General features: G+C 38.0%; 3 protein-coding genes across 3 annotated transcripts in view; 2 read left to right on the top strand and 1 right to left on the bottom strand.

The window, feature by feature from the left end:
* Positions 1-2,319: 2,319 nt before the first annotated feature.
* Positions 2,320-7,050, bottom strand: LOC135079929 (leptin receptor overlapping transcript-like 1). The gene is made up of 4 exons (XM_063974568.1): positions 6,917-7,050; positions 6,416-6,494; positions 4,346-4,532; positions 2,320-3,542 (listed from the first exon to the last, which is right to left on the bottom strand). Exons 1-4 carry the CDS (start codon positions 6,930-6,932, stop codon positions 3,429-3,431), a joined length of 396 nt encoding a protein of 131 aa, XP_063830638.1. The 5' UTR covers positions 6,933-7,050; the 3' UTR covers positions 2,320-3,428.
* A 422-nt stretch (positions 7,051-7,472) lies between these two features.
* LOC135079687 (DNA-directed RNA polymerases I, II, and III subunit RPABC1) lies at positions 7,473-10,980 on the top strand. Its single transcript, XM_063974299.1, has 6 exons — positions 7,473-7,665; positions 7,858-7,946; positions 8,331-8,509; positions 9,063-9,225; positions 9,907-9,985; positions 10,871-10,980. The coding sequence occupies exons 1-6, from the start codon at positions 7,609-7,611 to the stop codon at positions 10,934-10,936; spliced, it is 633 nt and encodes a 210-aa protein (XP_063830369.1). The 5' UTR covers positions 7,473-7,608; the 3' UTR covers positions 10,937-10,980.
* Positions 10,981-12,042: 1,062 nt separating this feature from the next.
* The window catches only part of LOC135079935 (uncharacterized), an 89,227-nt gene continuing 76,519 nt past the window's right edge, over positions 12,043-24,750 (top strand). The window contains exon 1 of the mRNA XM_063974578.1: positions 12,043-12,297. The gene's annotated coding sequence lies outside the window, so the exon portion shown is untranslated. The remainder of the gene's footprint in view (positions 12,298-24,750) is intronic.

Genomic DNA, 24,750 nt, shown 5'->3' with positions numbered 1-24,750 from the left:
AAATCCTTAATACACAGTCCAAAAATTTTTGTTCTACGACAAAAATTGACGAAGTTATGGCCAAATTACTAAAAAAATTCACTGACCGCCCGGCGCGGGGACGATGACGTCATTATATCCGATCCGAACGCTGCCGGCGTACTGCGTGGATAGAAAATATTTTTTTCTAGCCAAACTATCAGTTTTAGAGAAAAACTTGTAATGACATTTATTCATCAGAATAAAGTAAGCTATCGATAAGTAATTTTTAAAAATAGAAATTGTGAAAAATAACGCAAAAAATCCATACGCTCATACGATTCAATGGAACGGAGAGACGTGATTGGGGTCTCCGCGGTGGTATATTTGGCGATTTATTCAAATAAAGTGTTCATAAGTGTTGTTAGAGTCATATCTTCTTCTAAGTAAAATATAAAAATGTATAAGTATTTATTTATTTACTTCTATTAATAAGGTATAGCTGAGGCAGATACACTCTGCCTAGGCTACAAGACATTGTTATGAAGATCATTTCGATGTACACGCAACACCTACCTGTTATTTAGTTTTTCTGAGTTAAACCTACGTACCTACCTACCTACCTATTCGCCGTTCCCATGGGCGGGCCAGCTGCTGCAGGAAAGGACAGCTGCTCCCTCCTGGAAATCTATTTAATCTTAGCCTAGAAGCTGGGTATGACTCCTCCGCCCCCCTCCTCTGCCCAGGTCATAAGCTGGGCATGACTTCCCCCTCGGCCAGAAGTTGGGTATGATTTACCCCCCCCCAGGCCCGAAACTGGGTATGACTTGACCCCCCCCCCCCTCCCCACAGGCCAGAAGTTGGGTAAGGCTAGCCCCTCCCCCCAGCCCATGAGCATAAGCTAGGTATGACTTACCCCCCCCAGGCCAGAAACTGGGTATGACTTGACCCCCCCCCCCCCCCCAGGCCAGAAGCTGGGTAAGGCTAGCCCCTCCCCCCAGCCCATAGAAACTGGTTATGACTTGACCCCCCCCTCCCCCAGGCCAGAAGCTGGGTAAGGCTAGCCCCTTCCCCCAGTCCATGAGCATAAGCTAGGTATGACTTACCCCCCCCCCCCAGGCCAGAAACTGGGTATGACTTGCCTCTCCCCCCCTCCCACCAAGGCCAGAAGCTAGGTAAGGCTTGCCCCTCCCCCAGGCTATAAGCTGGGTATGACTTATCCCCCCCCCCAGGCCAGAAACTGGGTATTAGCATCATATTATGTATTATTGTCGGCCGTAAATGTGTCGGCCGTTTGGTGTAGTGGTTCGAAACGGACTACTATTCCGGAGGTAGCGGGTTCGATTCCCGCACAGTACAAACATTTGTGTGCATGAACATATTTGTTTGTATTGGACTGGGTGTTTTCTATGTATAATAAGTATGTATTTACAAAAAAAAGTATTTAAGTACCTGTTTATATCCGTTGTCTAGTACCCATAGTACAAGCTTTGCTTAGTTTGGGACTAGAAGCGCAGTGTAAAATGTCTAAGGATATTTATTATTATTATTTTTCGTAATTTTGTTTATCTCAGCACGGGGCTGGTGTGTTTTAAAACCATTTACGGGCATTGCCAAGTATATGGTCTCTTAAGTCATAGTTTGTGATAGCTCTGAAGAGATTGTCGGTTCATCCTGAAGAAATCGGCGCACTATACGGCATGTATTTAAAATTGCTGCTTTTTGCATTGTAATATATGTATGTTCTGGGAGTTCTAATAGGCTGATGCTGCGGTGCAGGTGTCTAGGGATTACTCCAGTACTAGAGAGCACCAGTGGCACAATATATACTTTATCTAGCTTCCATATCCTTTGTATCTCATCTTTCAATTCGGAATATTTGTGAATTTTATCTTATTATTATTATTATTAATATTATGTTCAATACAAACAATAATTAAGTTACACTCACCCCAACCGCGTCTCCGCATTGCATCGAATCCTATGAAAATGTGGTTTTTGGACATAGCGATACTTATTTTTAACAATTTTTATTTTTAAAAATTACTGGTCGATAGGTTACTTTATTTTGATGAATAAATGTTATTAAAAGTTTTTTCTAAAACTGATAGTTTAGCTGGAAAAAAATATTTTCCATCCCAATAGTACGCCGGCTGCGCTCGATTCGGATATAATGACGTCACGCGGCCCTGCGTACGTTGACTTTTAGCGGCAAAAACGGCCTATGTTTATTACTTAATATCTTCGTAAGTAATGGTCCGATTTGGATAATTCAAAAAGATATATCTTTCTTATGTCTTAAAGATTAACGTAGATACTAGTTTTATTGAATTTTCTACAACAGTACTGATCCTCATTATGTATAAGTAATTACTTATCCATTAACATTAGTATAAACAACATTAAAATTTAGTGTAGGTAAATACAAATAATTTTACGTAAATCCCATATTCAATTTTTACTGCAATTAATTTTATAAATAGGTAGTTGTTGATAAAAAAAAAAGTGTTTAGACAAAAATATTTACGAAACTTTGGTTTTAAAAACAGAAATAGGTAAATTAAGCATAGAGTTTTGCAAAGTCAGCAGAACAATAATAAACCCCTAATCTGAAAATATAAAAATACAATCTATAATTTTCTTATATGCTACTATTTATTTAAGTTATCAATAACAACAGTTAAAAGTCTGTTACATGGAGGTTTAATGGAAAATGGATACAACGAAATATTAAAATACTCTGTTGGATTAAAAAGAATATTACATAGTTTTATTACCATATCCTAATATCTCACAAACCTTTACTGTATTTATTAAGATTTTACAAACATTGTTCATATTATTTTATACATTAGAATTTAACCAGTAGGTAAACATTATTTGTTTTTTCTTTGTATATTTTTTAGAAGCTCAAATGCATACAAATGCATTCCTAATGAAAAATAGCAATTTTCAATTTTCAATCACATAAACAAGATTGTTGAATTAAAGCTGGTTGGTATAACTTTTTCATGAAAATTTACAAATTCAAAATAATACTGAGCGAGAACATAGAATTTGAGAGTTGAAAAAAAAGTTGAGTTTCTAAGTTCATAGAAAAAGGTTACATCAAATGTTAGTACAGAAATAGTGTATAATGGTAATCATACCATAATTTATATAAAAATAATTACACAGGAAGAGTTACACACTCAGTGACATTTAAAAATCCAACGTTTAATCTGTATTGGAGTAGGCATGCCAAAGCTTCAGCACATAAGGCATAACAAATTGCACATAATTATCATTTATAACATTTGGGAGCTAATTTAAAAACTTAGATCGACAGATCACTCTACCTAATCAGTATCAAACGTTCAGACTTAAGTATATGTCGACTTAACCACAACATACCTTAAAATACAAAAATCTTTTGCCGATGATCGATTCATGGACCATTTGGAGATGTTAAAGTTGTGGTTTTAGATTTCTCACCACATCGCGTAGTCTGAGTCGTCCATGTCAAAGATTGTGAAGAAACCAAGGATAGTGAGATGGACTATGACATTCCCGGCTAGAGTGAGCAAGCATGCGCCTAGTTTTATCTGAAAATTAGAAAAAAAAAAGTATAAATAGGTATGTGTGTCAGAAGATAGTACAATGAGTATTCAACTATACCATGTAGATCGTAGATATGGATTTGTAGATAAATGTAAATAATAACTAGTCATTGTGTTATGGGGTGGGCCAGGACATCAGAATTGATGGAAACAGGAAGTGATGGTACGGAACCAGTTAGTTCGTTAGTTAGTTTTGCAGGGCAATCGAATACCACACTTAGCCTCATGATTGGGCCATTGTGCGCGATTTGTGGTTTATCTTCCTACTCCAACCACCCCAGATCCCCCCAGAAGGCGAGCAGCCCGTCTAGGCTGCTACACAGGCCTCCTGTAGCGACGATGGTGATCGGAGAAATTGAGCCAGTTGTTCAACGGAACCAATGGTATGATACAAATCATAACTATATTTCCCAATGGTTAATGGCCTATAAGCATATAATCATAAGAAACAATTTAATATCCTATTCCTAAACTTAAATCTGAAGGAGGCCATAATCCTGCTGGCCAGTTTCCAACACTTTTTATAACAGATTAATTTATATTTATAATAGACTTCGGACGCAGGTTGGCCGTAGTAAGGACAATCTGGTCAGGTGGGGATTCTTGGATGGCTTAAACATGGAGTGCGGTTTTGTTCCCCAGTCCATGAAGCACCTGATGTCGTGCCCTGAGTGCCCAAGCAACTGAACTCAGGAGGATTTGATGAGACAACGCCACTCTTGTGGCAGAGTTTTGGGCTGACACTGTGTAAGTTTGTTGTTGACACGAAAAGAAGAATTTTTACTTACAATATGTGCATGTGCAAGAACAATCGGCAGTGCGAACGAGCTGACGATGAGTCCCATGGTAATAAATATGGCAGTTTCCATGCAGGCCGAGTTGGTGCCTCCGGCGCTGTCTGTGTATCGCCTAGCCAACATCGTCGGCATGGGACAGAGCAGATAGAACAACACCACAAAGAACGGCCACCACACACTGGAATTTAACAACAAGAAGTGTCAATAAGCATGTATTGTCTATGAGGGTTGATTAAAATGGGTTTTTACAAATTGGTTTAAGGACAGTAATTAGTCCTTCAAGTACAAGCAAATGGAGACAAAATAGAAATCATATGTTACAGCTTCTCATGCAACCACTTAGGTTTTCACAAGTTAAGTGATTTTGGGGAATGTTGGGTTGATTTTCCCATCTTCAGTTTTAACTTTACAATGAGGATCAGTACTGTTGTAGAAAATTCAATAAAACTAGTATCTACGTTAATCTTTAAGACATAAGAAAGATATATCTTTTTGAATTATCCAAATCGGACCATTACTTACGAAGATATTAAGTAATAAACATAGGCCGTTTTTGCCGCTAAAAGTCAACGTACGCAAGGCCGCGTGACGTCATTATATCCGAATCGAGCGCAGCCGGCGTACTATTGGGATGGAAAATTTTTTTTTCCGGCTAAACTATCAGTTTTAGAAAAAAACTTTAAATAACATTTATTCTTCAAAATAAAGTAACCTATCGACCAGTAATTTTTAAAAATAAAAATTGTGAAAAATAAGTATTGCTATGTCCAAAAACCACATTTTCATAAGATTCGATGCAATGCGGAGACGCGGTTGGGGTGAGTGTAACTTAATGATTGTTTGTATTGAACATAATAATACATAATATGATGCTAATACCCAGTTTCTGGCCTGGGGGGGGGGATAAGTCATACCCAGCTTATAGCCTGGGGGGAGGGGCAAGCCTTACCCAGCTTCAGGGGGTAAGTAATACCCAGCTTCCGGCCGAGGGGGAGTCATACCTAGCTTATGCTTATGGACTGGGGGGAAGGGGCTAGCCTTACCCAGCTTCTGGCTTGGGGAGGGGGGGGGGGGGAGGGGTCAAGTCATAACCAGTTTCTATGGGCTGGGGGGAGGGGCTAGCCTTACCCAGCTTATGGCCTGGGGGAGGGGGAGGGGTCAAGTAAATCATACCGAACTTCTGGCCGAGGGGGAAGTCATGCCCAGCTTATGACCTGGGGAGAGGAGAGGGGCGGGGTAGTCATACCCAGCTTCTAGGCTAAGATTAAATAGATTTCCAGCACGGAGCGGTTGTCCTTTCCTGCAGCAGCTGGCCCGCCCATGGGAACGGCGAATAGATAGGTAGGTGCGTAGGTTTAACTCAGAAAACCTAAATAACAGGTAGGTATTGCGTGTACATCGAAATGATTTTCATAGCAATGACTTGTAGCCTAGGCAGAGTGTATCTGCCTCAGCTATACCTTATTGTTAGAAGTAAATAAATTAATACTTATACATTTTTATATTTTACTTGGAAGAAGATATGACTCTAACAACACTTATGAACACTTTATTTGAATAAATCGCCAAATATACCACCGCGGAGACCCCAATTGCGTCTCTGCGTGCCATTGAATCGTATGAGCGTATGGATTTTTTGCGTTATTTTTCACAATTTCTATTTTTAAAAATTACCTATCGATAGCTTACTTTATTCTGATGAATAAATGTCATTACAAGTTTTTCTCTAAAACTGATAATTTGGCTAGAAAAAAATATTTTCTATCCACGCAGTACGTCGGCAGCGTTCGGATCGGATATAATGACGTCATCGTCCCCGCGCCGGGCGGTCAGTGAACTTTTTTAGTAATTTGGCCATAACTTCGTCAATTTTTGTCGTAGAACAAAAATTTTTGCACTGTGTATTAAGGATTTCTTAGCCCTATAAATCTGCATTCACAGCTAAAAATCGAAATGATCCTCATTGTATTCATAAGATAAGATTGTGATATAATCATTTACATTAGATGAAATTGATTGCATAGTGTAAGCCTATTAAAATAAAATTATGATTTCACTTACTTTTCATAAGTTGGTAGAGCACATGCCAATATAACGAACGTCATTCCAATCGACCCAGTGAATGCTAGGGACACCAAACTGAAATACAAGTGTAAAAATTATAATGTAAAAGTTATTTTTTTGTCTTCTGTCAACTCCACTGGTTGAAGAAACGGTTTTAGAAGACATCATCAATCTACAAAGCACTATTTAGGGCATCTTTCGATAGCAATCTGACAAATAATGTCTTAAATTGGATGTGCTGAGATCAGCTGCTATGTAATCATTATCTTGTTTACAGAACAAAGAAACGGTATTTATTGAAACTTAAACGTTTGATACTCACCCTAAAATTATCCATGACGATTACATGAAACAAAAAACAGTAAAATTGTTGATATAAACTGTATTTCCGATAAAATTATGTTAGTAAATATCATGACTCATAGGTACCAATAAAACATGACTTTCACATCAAAATAATCAATACACTTATTTGCTATTTCAATTTCACCGTCTTACCTTTGATTCCAGCCATTATGCTTATGTCTAAAGTATTATTTGGGGTGTTTAAATGAAACGATTAGTCGTAAAATAGTGAAATCTATTATTCACAAAATCCTGAATGAAATCAAGTAACAACATTGACAGCTGAGTTAAAGACCATTATTTGAACGCCCCATTAATCATTAAACGTTATTTATATTTAAATAACGCTATTGCGTTACACTTTTTGAAAAATGCAAAAAGTAATATTTTGCAAAATAAATTATTTCAATAAACATGAGTTTACATTGGTACGATTACACAAAAAAAATTAGTAAAATTAAAAAGATAAGTTAAAAGTTTCTTTAAAAAGTTATGAAATGAATCATATTTTTTTAAGTCCCCATTAAGTAAATCTTTTATTTTATTAAGCGTATAAGTTGCGTTAAATTGCGTTTTCCAAATAAATAAAAAGTTTTCCTTTATTTGCGTGAAATAAAAATGGAAATAAATAATAAAAAAAGTAACGTTGTATTAATACCGTTATTTTATTTCATAATGACACTACCGCAATGTCAATGGATCGGTCAAATAGTGTAATCAGTACAACAAGTTTGAGTGAGTTGTGTTGTTTTTAGGTTATCAATTTTTAATACAATTTGGCGATTTCTAACTACAATTTCCTCATATAACTTTAATTCCATAATATATCTTGTCAATAAATCACAATGGATGATGATGCAGAAACATACAAGCTTTGGCGTATTCGGAAAACTGTAATGCAGGTAAGGTTATAAAATTATTGTTTGTTGTGCATAAACGGTGGGAAAAAAGCCAGCTTATTCCAAAAAAATTACTATTAAAGAGCTGTATTTACATAATTATATTACATCATATTGCTCTACTTTATAATGTTCATAGTTCCTGATTTCGGTAAATTTTTCGTTCATTAAAATTACCACGATATCTTTTTACAGCTATGCCACGACCGTGGATACCTTGTAACGCAGGATGAATTGGATCAAACGTTGGAACAGTTCAAAGAGCAATTTGGAGACAAACCCAGGTAAATTACTTACACAAACTAAATATCTTATATTAAATAAAACCTTACCTATGTTCAAGCGAGTAGTTTCTGATATAGTTTTGTCCAGTATGTGTTTTTTAACTTTATCGTCGAGTACCTTCATTCTTGAGGGTTAAAAGTGTTATCAAAGACTTAAAAACAGTTTCAATTTAGACTATTTATAATAGTTTTTACAAATATTAAAATAGAAATGTAAAATATAAAATAAATTGTTCAAATGTATGCTTTCCTGTAAAATGTTTATTATTGTGTCAAAATTTGATGTGACAAATCACTGACATTTTTCTTTTTAAAAATCATTTTTTTACATACCATAGTTACCAGAAAAGAGTACGACTATAAATTTTTGTGTTCTTTTATCAGTGAAAAGCGTCCGGCAAGAAGTGATCTGATTGTCCTTGTAGCCCATAATGATGACCCAACGGATCAGATGTTTGTGTTTTTCCCTGATGAAGCCAAGATTGGTATTAAAACTATCAAAACATATTGTACCAGAATGCAAGAAGAGAATATCCATAGAGCTATTGTGGTTGTACAAGCAGGTATTTATTTTCAACATTTATTAATTTAAATAATTTATATTAGGATTATATCACAATCTGCTTTTAACCCCTTAACCCCTTGTAGTAAGCTATACAGGGTGTCAAATAAAGAGTGTGCCAAACTTAAGGAGATGATAGATTAATGGATCGTTATCACAATTATTGTTGCTGTGTGTACAAATGACCAGATATTTTTCAAGGCGAATAAGAAGAAGCAACAACAGAAAGGCTAAAAATTGGGGATTTAAAAAAAAACTGAAATGGTGATACTTTTACTAAAGATTTTTTTTTATTCATCCATTAGTCTTTCATCTCCTTAAGTTTGGCACACTCTTTATGGGACATCCTGTATACTTATGTTACGAGTGGGTTCACTATAATAGCCCAGCAGCCGTGGTGTTTGAATCCACATACTTTGGAAATTGATTAGGCTAGTCCGACAATGACACCATTGCGCTATTGTCATTTCAAAATGTTTGGTTAAAAAACTCAATAAATATCTAAATCACACATTAATTACTTCAATTTTAAAACCTAGCTGTATTATTTTTAGGTATGACACCCTCAGCCAAGCAGTCACTGGTAGACATGGCCCCCAAGTACATCCTGGAGCAGTTCCTGGAATCAGAGCTGCTCATCAACATCACGGAGCACGAATTAGTTCCGGAACACATTGTACTCACACCTGATGAGAAGCAGGAGTTGTTGGCGAGATAGTATCCTTTTAAAAATTTAAACCACTGTACTGCTATAGGTTAATCCCTTTTTTAAGCTTTGTTTAAGTCCCTACTGTTTAATTGTGAGTCTTTGAAATGGGAGAAACAGGCAAGGCAGGCAGGAGCAATAATTTATGCTTAATGAAATCAAGGTAATAATAACATTATAAGATTTTTGTTGTGTCGTGTCGTGGGCTGGGGAAAAAACCCGATGAGTAAAAATGCTTTAAGGTTCGGCCAAACCAACGCGATCACACGCGATCAGCTGGCGTGCAGCGATAGCGATCAGACTTAAAAGCATTGATCGAACCTTTTTTAATATGTATTCAGCCAAGCTGCAGGTAAGCTACATATTTGCTTGTGTGTTAGTGAGTGGCTTCACCACAATAGGCGGATAGTCGCCATAATCACCCCATAAGTTCAATAGTTAACAGCGTTTTTTTTTAAAGATTATTAGCAATTTGTATTGCCCAAATAAGCTTGTGTTACGAGTGGGCTCACCATAATAGTCGAGCGGCGTTGAGATTCGAACCCGCGTTCCTCGGATCTCGAGTCGGCAACTCCGACCCCTTCACCGTTCGGCTATCGTGGCTATAAATAATTTTTTCACCATAATATCCAGTTTGGACATGGAATATTGCAGTTAAATTATATGAATAATTTTCTTAACCAACAATACAGTAAATTGAAAGAGAACATGCTGATGAGGATACAGGCAGGTGATCCGGTGGCGAGATACTTTGGGCTCAAGAGAGGACAGGTAAGATATACAATGCTAACTTTATATTATAACGACACTTACGGGACAGCAGTTTTCGACGCGTCTTTCCGTTCTATACATAGCCAGAACGCATGGGTGTGAAAATTTGTGTATAGTTTGTAGTCACAGATTTACAAACAGGCACTACAAAATATACACGAGCAGTTTCCTATGGGTGCGTTCTGGCCATGTATAGAACGGAAAGACGCGTTTTCGACGTTATAGAGAGTGGACGTTGAATGAAGAGACGGTAGAGCGGCTAAGCCTAGGCGCAAACCACCGACTTTTAGCCGCCAAACACCAAACCACCACAAACCACCGGCCAACTGGCCGATTGTTGAGTCGGGCTGTTAATCAGTATGAAGATGTATGAAGGTGCGCACATTGGATCGGCCGATTCTTCATACAAATTAGAATCGGGACTAACTATTGGCCGACTAAAATCTATAGTACGCGCCTAGGCTAAATCCAAAGCATTTTCCAACATCACTTTTGTTCTCCTTTCTCTATTGATATTGACTGTATTAATAAAACTTTTTTGTCAATATACCTTATATACAAAGGTTTTGGTTTACTCGCCATATTTACAGTACAAAAGTCCTGTGATCGAGGCAAACGTGCAAATTCATCATAATAAAAAATAGACAGCATCCTAACTCCTCGATTTGGTGATGACGCTATAAATACGAATACTTTCAGGTTGCATTATTATGATGCAGGATGCGTTTTTTTACGGATAATGATTAAAAATAATATTTTATTTTCATTAAAACATAATTAGAAAGAGGAATAAGGAAACTAGCGAATATTGGCTATCCGGTGACTTCGTCGACAGGGGTTTCGTTAACAACATTATTTTTAACGATATTTCCTTTTTTATCGCAGGTGGTGAAAATTATCAGATCGTCCGAGACGGCAGGCAGATACATTTCATATAGATTAGTTTGTTAACCCTAAATTAAGTAATAAATTCCATTTCCTATTTTTAAATACAAGCGGGTGTTTTATTTTCAATTTCAATGGTTTTTGGACGATAAAATATTTGGTTTATAATATGGATGATAGCTGGTAGAGAATGCCACATGGCATTAAGTTCGCCTTTTATACAGCTTTTTTTATGTGCAATAAAGATTTTAAATAAATAAAATAATGGACAGGAATATTACTGATTCTCTTTAAAGAAAAGCTTCTAATATGGCTCAGACTGACGCCTTTTAATACGGGAGTAAAACTTCATGTGTGTCCCTTCTAGGCGGAACCTCGTAATCGTAAGTCAAGAAAGTCCAACTCTACCAACTAGACCACAAAGGCTTTAGGCAACAAAATAGGCAAAAGCAAATAACTTCAATGAAAACCCAAAAACAGAACGCGTCATTCTTATCAATAATTGAATCATTGATCTCAAGTCTTCTAACATTAGATCCGACCCGTCTACCACCGCTAGAGACCGTTACCGGACGACCGTAACGCCACAGTACCAATTATACAATAAACCACCGTCTCCCCAATAAAAAAATAGGTAACTTTCGTAAAATACCATAATAGCTGAATATGTAACGGAGGCACGCGATCAGTATGTGCGCGCCAATAGAAATTGGAAATTTTAAAGTATCCATATCTAGAACAATATAAATGCGAAAATAACTCCGTCTGTTTGTTACCTGTCATGGTTAAATAACTAAATCGATTTTTAGAATATTTTTTATCTTGGTTTTTGAAAGAACACGCGCGCCTGAATATGTTCATTTTACAATCAAGTTAGGATTATGTATTCAATAGATTCATAAATAGTCCGATATCAAAATTCTTTACTTGCTGCCCCACTCTTCTCGTGGATGTCGTTAGAGGCGAATAAGGAAGAAATATGCAAACATCAGGCCTACCCCCAATCTGGCCAGCGTGGGAGTGTAGGCTAAATTCTCCATTTGCCCAAATTAAATCAGAAAGGGTCGTTCTCCTGCAGTAGACATTTTGATGATGATCTTGTTACATAAATTGCCAGTTTCCATTAGCGAACTGTACCTCGTATGCGCACGCGACGGCAGGCTTCACACGGTGTGAGCGCATCTCGCCCCGCGCACGTTCGAAATTCGAATTCACTTCAATTCTGTAATAACAACTTACCTTTCGCTGCCCAATTTGGAGCTGGTGACAAAAGTCCTTTCACAAAAGGCGAAGGTGCAACACTGGACACTCGTGCGCTTAATTAATCCAGGTCGTCGTGAATTGAAATCTTATGAAGTGGACCATTGGTTTTTTATAGTGCTAGTGTTGTGAGTGGACTGCTATCATCAATGAGCTGGTGACAATAGGTAAGTTGATTTTTACGATTACGAGGTATTGTGGTTGACGTACGCAGCGGTTAGCTTTAAAAGTTTGATCGGAGACGGGTAATGTACCGCTTCAAAATCTTGGTAGGTACAGTCAGCGTCAAATAGGTGTCACGCTAAGTGACCAAAACGTTGATAACACAACCTTATTCCAATTGTAACAAAGACGTGTTGCGAACTTTTTGGCTACTTTGGGTGTACCGAACTATTTGACGCTGACTGCACGGTCTTCTAGAGTGCAGAATTTTGAAAACGATGGTCCTGCTGCTGAAATTGTAGCAACCTTTTTATAGAAAACATCTATTTCTAATTTTCAAGTAATTTCAAACACCTGTCTTCTCTCCGTAGAGGAGAGTCGCCTGGAAGAGATCGCTTCTGATAAGATCGCCTTAATTGTGCCGTTACGATCGATGTATGATTGTTAGTTATGCATGGTGTGCATTAAATCCTGCTATCTATAGAATGATGAAAGTTTGTACACGACGTGAGTTTAGTACTTAGTTTCGTTAATTAAGACCGACAAAAGTTCCTGAAATATAAGTGTAAGATACTTATTTTCAGCATCGCCTCTTTCGAACATTGACCTCATTTTTGAGAACCCTATAAGAATCAAGATCAGCTCATTTAATTTCAAAAGGGGTATTGTAATTCTATTATGATTTCAGTTTATTTCCATGACGGTCGGGAAATTTTCCTTCGGACAATCTAATTAGTCTGAAAATTTTCGCTAACAATGTAACCTAGTTCCTTACCTATTTATGTCAGTTCAGTCTTAATTACCAGTTTATCACAAAACCTAAGCTATAAAATCGATATGAGATCGTTTACCGTTGAATTTTACGCCTGAGATCTATCCGATTCGCACGGCATTCAAACTTGTATATTACTTTACGACATTTAATAGGTCTATAACGTATTGCCCATTAAACGATTTCCCCACGTTACAAAAATTACTAGTTTGCGAAGATATTATTCCTAGTCGTGTATGTTTAAACTAATACTAACTTTAATTACAATAAACAGATCTTTTTTTTAAACTAAGGCAAACTTCACTCTAAACAAAATAAAAATATAAACTTATTTATTACTCAAAAATAAAAGTGTGTCCGGGAGGCAAAGAGGCGAGGATGCTGGCTGCATTTCCTCGCTGGATAGCAATACTAAGCCTTTGTGCAAGTGAAGAGCCAGCATTTAAAGCTGGTTTGGTGTTTCAAGAAAACTAAACTAGGAGTAGCTGTTCCCTGGGAATCAAAAATAAATCATTCTAGCCCTGAAAACCAAGGGACTATTCCCACCTGTCGTTAAAATTACAGGACTATTCCCACCTCTCGATCCTACCGCTGCAACTCCTGTGTTGAATAGGTACTGACTTAGTTTCTATCGCTTTGAAGTAGGTACGAGGTTTTTATAACTTTCAAATAAATAGTAATTAACTGAACTTTGAAATAATTGGCCAAAACTAGTTTTCATGGTAGCAGTCACCTGCTTTTTAAATAAGTATAAGTGATAAGTAACGATATACCCCATTTATAATGTTTCTATGTCTAATTCTGTGAATATGTAGGTATAATGATAAACTGACATAAATACTTACTTGAGTTATTAAGTAGCAATCGGTAGAATCTGAACATGATTAAAACTCTAATCAAGGGCCACCATAGAGGCAATTTGTATTTGAATAATTTAATAAATTAAGTATCGATTTATTGGTTCAAAATTGTGCTAATAAGAATCAAAATAATTATAAATACTTAATTGGCGTAGTAGCTAAGTTTCAAAACTGTGTTACTGCTAAATACATAAAGAAACAGAAAAAAGTATAGAAGCAAGTAATTTATATGTAAAATCAGCTGATTCTACTGATCATACATATTTTACGTTCAAAAGTTATTTTTTCTCTTCTGTCTGCACATCTGAAGTTTCTGAAGTAGGTACCTACGTGTTACAGTTTTCATAAAAAGTTTTACTTGAAACACACAGTATTTCTACTATATTTTTCGTATACAAAATCATATTAATTTGTCCGAATAGGTATCACTTGGTCACGAAAAACAAATTAGAAAGTTGGGGCTTACTTAATATGAATATGAAATATTTATAAACGTGCGAAAGAAACCTTCATCATGGAAAACATTTATGTGGACGAATTACTCATAATTTGTCATATAAAGTAGGTCACATTAATCTATACATACGAGGGGCGGCTGAAAAGTTCGCGGCCTAAGGTACTTAGCGATGAGTAATTAGCTTGTTACTCATGTCACTAGTTGCGACACTCAGTAGTATTATAAAAAGCAATCACTTATTAAGTTTGCACTGATAGTTCAATTTCTATCGAACAAATGACATCACCATGTCCGCCGAATCTGGAGATTTGCGGAATTTCGACACCGCGCGCCGCGGACATAATTCCTCGTAAAGAAGGAAAATAGACCGAAAGACATTTTTGAAGAGATGTCATTGGTTCTTCAGGATTGTGGACCTTCATATGCCATGGTTAAAAAATGGGCCCGACTATTTCAACACGGACGAGAGACATGTGAAAACGACCCCCGCCCTGTCACGATACTGAGTGAAAGAAACGTTCAAAAGTCGAAAAAATCGTTCCGGCTGACCAAAGAATTAAATCGTGGCAGATAGCTGAAGAATATTTCTTTATGTTTGCGAGGCTATTGTACAGAAATGACGTGGGAAACTGACACGCGGATTGCTCTTTCCGCAAGACAACGCGTCCGTTCACGCCGCACGTGTTGCGAGGCCAAGCCCTGAAACACACCGGGTTCTCAGAGATTGACCACCCACCATATAGCCAAGACCTAGCGATATTTTCCTGTTTTTCGATTTGAAAAAGGACTTACGGGGCCGGAGATATGCAGATGACAACGAAATTAAAGCTGCGGTTGGTCGTCATTTTGAAAAAAATTTTTTGGGTGGGTAAAAGGCATTGTATGCGAGATTTAAGAAATGTATTTCTTTTCAGGGAGATTATATTACAAAATAAAAAATAGAAACCATTTATTTTATTTCATTAAGTACCCTTTAAGTACCTTAGGCCGCGGACTTATCAGCCGGCCCTCGTATAATAAATCTGTAGAGAGGTCAATTCTGTACATGAAATATATTTTCAAAATAACTATCAGGGGGTGATTAGTGACCGATACTGATACCAAAAATGCAATCAGTAAAATTTTTGTCTGTCTGTCTGTCTGTCTGTCTGTCTGTCTGTCTGTCCGTCTGTATGTTCCTTATAGAAACAAAAACTACTCGACGGATTTTAACGAAACTTGGTACAATTATTGTTCATACTCCTGGGCAGGTTATAGTATACTTAGGAATTCCCACGGGAACAGGAATTAGCGGGAAAATCCTTTTGTATGAAAAATCTAAACCGTTTAAGTTAGACGCTTGAAATTTGGCATGTAGGTACCTTAGTAAACTTAAAGCTTAATTACAATAAGTAATTCCCGAAATTCCCACGGGAACGGGAATTAGGGGGAAAATCCTTTTGTATGAAAAATCTAAACCGCTTAAGTCAGACGCTTGAAATTTGGTATGTAGGTACCTTAGTAAACTTAAAGCTTAGTTAGGTACAACAAGGAATTCCCGAAATTCCCACGGGAACGAGAATTCGCGGGAAAATCCTTTTGTATGAAAATTCTAAACCACTTAAGTTAGACGCTTGAAAGAAGAACGGTCACGCCCCATACAAAAAAAACCCAGACCCGACAGAAACGAGACATGCCTCAGTTTTTTTGTCATGTCTTAATTAGTTAAATTATATATTTTTGATATTTGAAATCTATGTATAACACCAAAATATTACCCTTTGTTTTTGTTCAGGCGTTATACAAAAACTAATACAAAATGCCTATTTATCACCAAAATTGGTAAATGTATGTACCTAAATGTCTATTACAGCTGCTATTGAATGTATCTAGGTGACCTGGAGATACAGCCGGATTATATAGGGTGGTTATACATATGGATCGATAAGTGATCTCACTCGATTATTTCTAAACTATACAAGATATCGAAAAACTAGTTACTGATTTTGAAAGTGCTTCACGAGCTCTTTCAAATGGTACCAATAATAGGTTACAGATTATGGGAGCTGGTAACATTGAATTTTTGGATTTTGTAACTTCTCGTTTCCACCCTGTATAATCCGGCTGTATCTCCAGGTCACCTAGATACATTCCATAGCAGCTGTAATAGACATTTATGTACATACATTTACCAATTTTGGTGATAAATAGGCATTTTGTATTAGTTTTTGTATAACGCCTGAACAAAAACAAAGGGTAATAATTTGGTGTTATACATAGATTTCGAATATAAAAAATATATAATTTAACTAATTAAGACATGACAAAAAAACTGAGGTATGTCTCGTGTCTGTCGGGCCTGGGTCACAGATGACCGTTCTTCTTTGGCATGCAGGTACCTTAGTAAACTTAAAGCTTAGTTACAACAGGATATTGCAAAATTCCCACGGGAACGGGAGTTAGCGGAAAAAAAAATTTGTATGAAAAAGTCTAAACCGCGTCAGATAGATGAAGGATGTAAAACGGGATCCACGCGTACGAAGTCGCGGGCGGCCGCTAGTATGACATATAAGCTTAGCATGATTAAAATTAAAATCCCATCAAAAACAATAGGTACTTGTCAAAAAAACCAAGTCTCGCAACTCAGTTGTTCTACGGTAAAAAGTTGTGAGATCCATCTAATACCTACCAAGTCCAGGCCAGGAAATCTTTAACGTTTTACATAAATATATTGACTTGGCCATCGCATGAAAACACGTGTAAATTAAATTATTTAGTGCGATGGCCAAGTCAATAATTTATGTAAAACGTTAAAGATTTCCTGGCCTGGACTTGGTAGGTATTACATGGATCTCACAACTTTTTACCGTAGAACAACTGAGTTGCGAGACTTGTAGTCCAGTCAATAAAGCATTATAGATGGAAATCCGTGGAACACAATTTTTGACTTCGGGACTTTATTAAGACTAGTTAGGAGGTGAACATAGCAAAAGTCCCCGCCCTTAGCCCTTGAGCCGGCGGGGAGAGGGGGGTTTAAAGGTACCACTTTTCGGTTTTTCGCTTAATCCTCGGAAACTATGCGTCCTAGTGACATGGCTACTATGAACCAAAAAAAGCTTATTCAATTTGCTACAGGTGAGACGGTCAAGTTTTTCTACATCTTGTATACTTTTCGCGGCATCTGCTCTAGAAGGTCTGTAATATTAGAAATTTTAATTTTGTCTTACATGTTCCCATCAGGAGAAAATCAACTAAATCAACATTAAGCAAACATTATAGACATGCGGGAGCATGTTAAGCCTAGTTCCAGGGAGGGGACTGCACCGTGCGTATATTTAGACGAACCACTTTGAGCCACTTTTGACTCCTCATCACTCAAAAAGTACTGTGCATTAACACTTCAAATTTGGCTCATGTGTTGAGACTTGCAAGATAAACATCAGCTTCAAATTTCATAAATATACCTCAAACGATTCTTTAGATATTGACGTCTAAAAATCTACATGGCTGACCTATAAGACCAAATTCTAACCACTTCCAGATGATCTTGAAGGTTCAAATTTGGCATCCAGATAGGTAGTTGTGTAAACACAAAGGAACAAATAAAAAACCAGTAAATTTTAACATTTCACAGGTGATAGATAGATTTTAGTGTCCTAAATGTCGATTTTTGAACGTCAATACCTAAATAACCGTTTGAGGTATATTTATGAAATTTGAAGCTGATGTTTATCTTGCAAGTCTCAACACATGAGCCTAATTTGAAGTGTTAATGCACAGTGTTTTTTGAGTGATGAGGAGTCAAAAGTGGCTCCAATTAGTTCGTCTAAATATACGCACGATGCAGTCCCCTCCCTGGAACTAGGCTTAACATGCTCCCGCATATCTATAATGTTTGCTTAATGTTGATTTAGTCGATTTTCTCCTGATGGGAACATGTAAGACAAAATTAAAATTTCCAATATTACAGACCTTCTAGAGCAGATGCCGCGAAAACTATACAAGATATAGAAAAACTTGACTGTCTCACCTGTAGAAAATTGAATAAGCTTTTTTTGGTTCATAGTAACCATGTCACTAGGACGCATAGTTTCCGAGGCTTAAGCGAAAAACCGAAAAGTGGTACCTTTAAACCCCCCTCTCCCCGCCGGCTCAAGGGCTAAGGGCGGGGACTTTTACTATGTTCACCTCCTAACTAGTCTAAATAAAATCCCGAGGTCAGAAATTGTGTTCCAGGGATTTCTCTCTACACCGTCGTTAAAGCATTCATTGACTGGACTATTGGTTTTTTTGACAAGTATTATTTTTGATGGGATCTCATTTCTTTTTGTATTTTGTAGACAGCAGTTATGTATCTAGAAAACTAGACCAAAATTGAAAAATTTTACTCGACTTGGCGGGGACACTACCGTGCGCCTTTATATTTATATGGTATTACAAAGTTATTTAAGTAAGTAGTTAAATATTTATAAAACTGGACCGAAATTGAAAAATTTTGCTAGACTTAGCGGTTGCACTACCGTGCCCCCAAATATTTTAGTTTTTCCTTGATTCATACACCAAACACTACTTATATTCCAAATTTGAAGCTTCTAGATCTGCTAGAAGTGCCTTAGAATTTTGATGATCGGTGAGTCAGTCAGTCAGTCAGTCAGTCAGTCAGTCAGTAAGTGAGTGACAAAATTAAAAAAACTTTGACCCGTTATAATTCTTAAACTACTGGTTCAAATTGAATGAAATTTGAAATATACCGTGTCTTTACAATGCCTGCATAGCTAATGAAAATTCAGCCTTCTAGTTTTATCCACAACGAAGTTACAGGCGGTCGAAAATGGCCTGAATTGCTTCGAGAAAAGGATGGTACGGCCGTGCCGCTTTTTTGCTCGACTTGGGGGGGCACTGCCGTGCCCCCAGATTAGATAACATTATAAAACTGGCTTTCTAAAAAATAAGGATCAAGCGATCGATCGAGAGGAAATGGACACTAATGTTCATGTCATAGCAATCGCACTTAGCATCATTTGATGACTAGTTTCACGAATCATTGGGATCAATCACAGACTGATGAATTATTTATTTCATTTGATACGCGGAAATGACTATCGTATCTAGTTTGCGATTTATTACTTAATTGAGTCTTTATTTTGTCCGTCTGATTGAATTTATGTGTCGATATTACTATCGATCTTTACGTTCTAAAATATCTTGGAACGCTATAGTATAATCAATTTTATTTAGAAGTTAGAAAAAAAAAGATCTTGGTTTTTAGGTATTTCTTATTTATTATCGGATCAATATTACCTACCAAGAAACGGCAATAATTTTGTCGCTATTTTGTTTTTGGAGCACAATCCTTCATATTATTTTTATTCAATGCCTTTCAACAATATCAGTAAAGTTGCTACATCTTTACTGTTTTCTTAATTTATGGACGAAGTGATCGCGAAATTAAATTCGGCAAATGTTACATACACATTACACATAAATAAACATTGACCGTAGTCAATGTATGATTTACCACTAATCGACGTGCTTATTAGTGCATATTTTGTGCAAATATGGTTATGATTCGTTATGATTAATGATTTTCCTTCGTTGTTACGAAGTAACACACTCTTTTCGAATGTTTTAATCGCTAATTAGTATTCATTAGATCCTTATTATAGATTCCACCATCTAAATAATCCGGTCTCTATATCCGTTGCATGATAAATCCGTGATATATCTAAAACTAACAGTACATCTGCTTCGAAATGTAGGTACCTATTACACCCGTATTCACAAACATTACTATGAGGTCTCACAGTGCGCGTGGACGCACAGGGTGGCACACGAACCAATCACAGAGCTCTATTTCATCGCTTGATGTGCGTTCGATTTGCTGCTTCACTTAAGCAAGCATCGTTTGTGAATACGGGCGTTACTCACGTTAATAAAGTTAAAATTAATTGCTTGTCAACAAATCAGAAAATATTGTGATTTTTGATCTAACTTTAACCTTCGTTTTAGAATGCAGCTCTTGATCTAAATTAGTAGTAATTAATTATTAATAATATTAATTAGTGGCAACTTCGCGATTTTGAAATAAAATGGATGTGATGCACTGATTTCGTTCACAATTTATTTATGTGGGAAGCCAACATTTACGAAATCTTTCAGTAGGTAGGTACTTTTTAATGAGATTGTTGTTTATCAAGTTTGAAGTAAACTCCTCTTACATTGTTGCAAGACCTGGTTCGGTCTAAAGTCGGCTCTTTAATAAGTCTGACAACAGGTGATTATGTAGGACTGAAGTGAAGTGGGTGTGTAGAATCCTCCCATTCTCACTTTAATTAACTCCTGTGGAGTCATGATCAAGGTAGTGCGGCCGCTAATAAAACCCCACCAGAACCAGTGAAGGTTAAAGACCAAATCCTCCATTTGCTTTTGGTAGATTAGATCTAGAAGGTAGGTACCTATACATATACGGTAGGACACGTGAGAACAAGTGGGAAATATTTCTAACCCATTTTTCACCACTGGCAACATTTTCCCATTCGTTACCAGTGATGGGAACGACATCAGTGGCGACAACTGGGAATAACCGGAACGCTACAAAGTGCTCTTCTTGCAGTGGAGACTAAATGATCATCGATGAAATAGGATGACTTCGAACTGTTATATCCGGTATTTGCATCCCTAATTGCTGCCCTGGCCGCCCATCCCGCCATGTCAGCAGTTTGGGATCCAAAGCCATGTCTCTGATGATCCCATAGTAGGCGGTTGCTCCCGGATAATTAATCCGAATTCAAGTTCTAATTAAAAGAAGTTTTTTTTTAAAAAGCTAATTTCAATTCCCCGCGTAACATCTTGGTGGCAGCGGTGGGATCCGGAAATCTCCAGTGCCCAAGCACCGCCCCACGGACTCGCTCCGGATTCCTATCCTGAAATAAATAAAAACGTTATCCTTGAAAACTTACCTTGTGCCAGTGAATGTGACAAGTGTAACAAAAAACTTACCGTGATATCGTCGAAGTGCCGTGCTACAAGTCCTACCTAGAACCTTCAGAAGATCGTTTTGTGCTCAAAGAAGAATCCAACTGCATCGTGACCCGTGAACCGCAATCCTTTACCTGTTCTACGAAGTTCTCCAAGCTCCAAGCTGCAAAAGAAAATCCTAGTGAAACTTACCTTTTTCCATCGTGCTCCGCCGTGACTGCTCGCCGTGTCCTTGAACCTGCAAATAAAAATCCAAGCCATCACTCAAGTTATTCGAAGACCCGTGACCTCGAGCCGCAGTGCGCTTATCGCTCAGGAATGTTCCCAGTCGCCGCCGTCGTGTTCTTATCGGTCGCCCACGCAGTCTTCATACTGTAAGTCTTTGGTCATTGTCTAGACTAAGTTTAAATCAGAGTTCAGTTCTTTTAATTGATAAATTTATTTTGTTAGACGTATTATAAATTGTTTACTGTAAATGTCACCCGATATTTAACAGCTGCATCTGCATTTCTTGAGTTCGTGTTTTAAATTAATTATGCGTAAAGGCTCAAAACCCGAAGACGAAAAACTTACTATCGAGATTCCTGATACGGAACCTACTTTAAGTAGTTCAGACGTGAAATCGCCACTGGTTTCCCCTCGCGTGACAAGAAAAACAGCTGCAGCTCTCGCAATCACAATGTCCGAACTAGAGTTAAACATACTCTTCAAATTTATCAAACCCTATGACGGAAGTAGAGAAACTCTTAATTCATTCCTTGTTAATTGTGACAATGCTTTCGGGCTCGCGTCGGACGCACAAAAATCCATTCTGTTTAAATTTATCCTAAGTCAGCTGCATGGTAAAGCAGAGATTGCCTGCTCAATAAAAGAATTCACATCTTGGGACCAACTGAAAGAGTTTTTAAAGACTCAGTTTAGTGAACGAAAACACTATTCCCATCTATTAACGGAATTACAAGAGAACAAACAAGGTCCTCAGGACACTGTTAGCCAGTATGCCCTCCGCACCGAGACCTGCCTCTCACAACTTTTGACCGAGATATCGTTGTCCAACATCAAGGCCAAGGAATTAGCCGGCCGCACCGCGGCTATGGAAGACCTTGCCCTGCACCACTTTGTAATGGGACTTCATCCCCGAATCTCCAATATCATTAGATGCAAATCCCCTAAATCACTAAATGAGGCCATCAATTACGCTATTTCAGAAGAGCGTATCCAACAAACGCTGTACAGGCGTCCACAATCGGATCAAAAGCCAAACAATAATAATACTAATAACAGGTTTAGGGCCGGGCCTTCCAAACCAAATCAAAATTCATCTTTTTCCTCACAAAGACCTTCCAACCCCTCATCACAAGGGGCCTCCAACGTTGTCTGTCGTTATTGCAAAATACCTGGTCACGACATCTCGGTGTGCAGGAAACGCGAATATAATAATAACCGTTTCAAGGTCCATCAGAACCCCACTCATAACACTCATCAATCCCCACGTGTGAATTTTCTCGAACAACCTGAAGAGGAGGATGGCCATGACGAAGCCACCTCCTTGGTTGAGCCTTTAAACGAATAGTGGGCTCGCGGCGGTGTCTCGCGAGACCCAGTCTCACAAATCCAATCCAGCCATATGCATCGAATGACACCGTTTCCAAATCCAGGGACCACACGGGTAACCAGCCCCCAACAAGCGCCCTATCTTCCAAATCCAGGGACCACACGGGTAACCAGCCCCCAACAAGCGCCCTATCTTCCAAATCCAGGGACCACACGGGTAACCAGCCCCCAACAAGCGCCCTATCTTCCAAATCCAGGGACCACTCGGGTAACCAGCCCCCAACAAGCGCCCTATCCTCTAAATCCAGGGACCACTCGGGTAACCAGCCCCCAACAAGCGCCCTATCCTCTAAATCCAGGGACCACTCGGGTAACCAGCCCCCAACAAGCGCCCTATCCTCTAAATCCAGGGACCACTCGGGTAACCAGCCCCCAACAAGCGCCCTATCCTCTAAATCCAGGTACCACTCGGGTAACCAGCCCCAAACTAACGATCAAATCATTTCATCAACAAATCCTGTTAATTCCAAAAATCCTAAAATCCCTATCGTATCCACAGAAATCAGTAAAGTATACGAAGTAAACATAGACACTACTAAAAGATTGTTACCGCATGTGCTACTAGATTCACAAGCCTCAGACATCCCATTATCCTTGTTGGTCGACTCCGGTTCTGCTATATGTTTAGTAAAAGATTCCAGTATACGAAAGAATCTTAAACTCGTCAAAGAATCAATTAAACTCAAGGGTATAGATTCCCACGATGAACCAACCCAGACTGAAGGTCATTTTCAACTCAAACTAAATGTAACAGATAATAAATCCTTGTCATTCAAATTCCATGTTGTTAAAAACATAAATTTGCCCTATGATGGCATCATAGGTTCAGATTTTCTCACCACCTTTGGTTGCAAAATCGATTATACTCATGATATATTAAAAGTAGGCAAATTCGACATAAAATTACACTTTTCAGAGCCTTTTTATGTTATTCCACCTCGCACAGAAGCAGTCATAGAGTGTTCAATCCAGAAAACCAACCTCAAGGAGGGTATTATCATAGACCAACATCTGTCCGATGATATTCTGATATCCAATTGTATTGTTAAAATAAAAGACAATAACCGTGTCAATCTAACTATTGCCAATACTTCAGAGACCTTCGCGAATGTCAAAACTAACCTTAATCTTCATGTGGAACCATTACACACCTCTGCATATCCAGTTAACACAAGCATACAAACCACATCCAAGCGAACAGAACAAGTCCTTAACTCACTCAGAACATCTCATCTGAACCAAGAAGAGAGAGATGCTCTCATAGACATCTGCTCACAATACTCTGATATCTTTCATCTGCCCGATGACCAGCTTACATTTACGTCTGCCCTCAGTCACCAAATCAAAACAAACAGCGACATCCCCATTCATACCAAGTCGTACAGATTCCCAGAATACCACAAAAAGGAAGTGGAGACTCAGATTGGTAAAATGCTTGACCAGGGAATCATTGAACCTTCATCTTCCCCTTGGAGTTCACCGATTTGGGTAGTGCCCAAAAAGATGGACTCCCTAGGGCAACGCAAATGGCGAATCGTTATTGATTACCGGAAGCTTAACGACATAACAGTCGGCGAAACTTACCCAATCCCTCAAATATCCGAAATCCTCGACCAGCTGGGAAACAGTAAATATTTCACCACATTAGATCTCACTTCCGGATTTCATCAAATCCTTATCTCCCCAGAGGACGCCCCTAAAACCGCCTTTTCTGTCCCTCAAGGACATTACCAATTCAACAGAATGCCTTTTGGATTGAAAAACGCACCATCCACCTTCCAGAAATTGATGAATAACT

This window comes from Ostrinia nubilalis, chromosome 17 (genome assembly GCF_963855985.1).
Source record: "Ostrinia nubilalis chromosome 17, ilOstNubi1.1, whole genome shotgun sequence".
Classification (NCBI taxonomy): Eukaryota; Metazoa; Arthropoda; class Insecta; order Lepidoptera; family Crambidae; genus Ostrinia; species Ostrinia nubilalis.
This window is presented reverse-complemented; position numbering and strand designations above follow the sequence as displayed.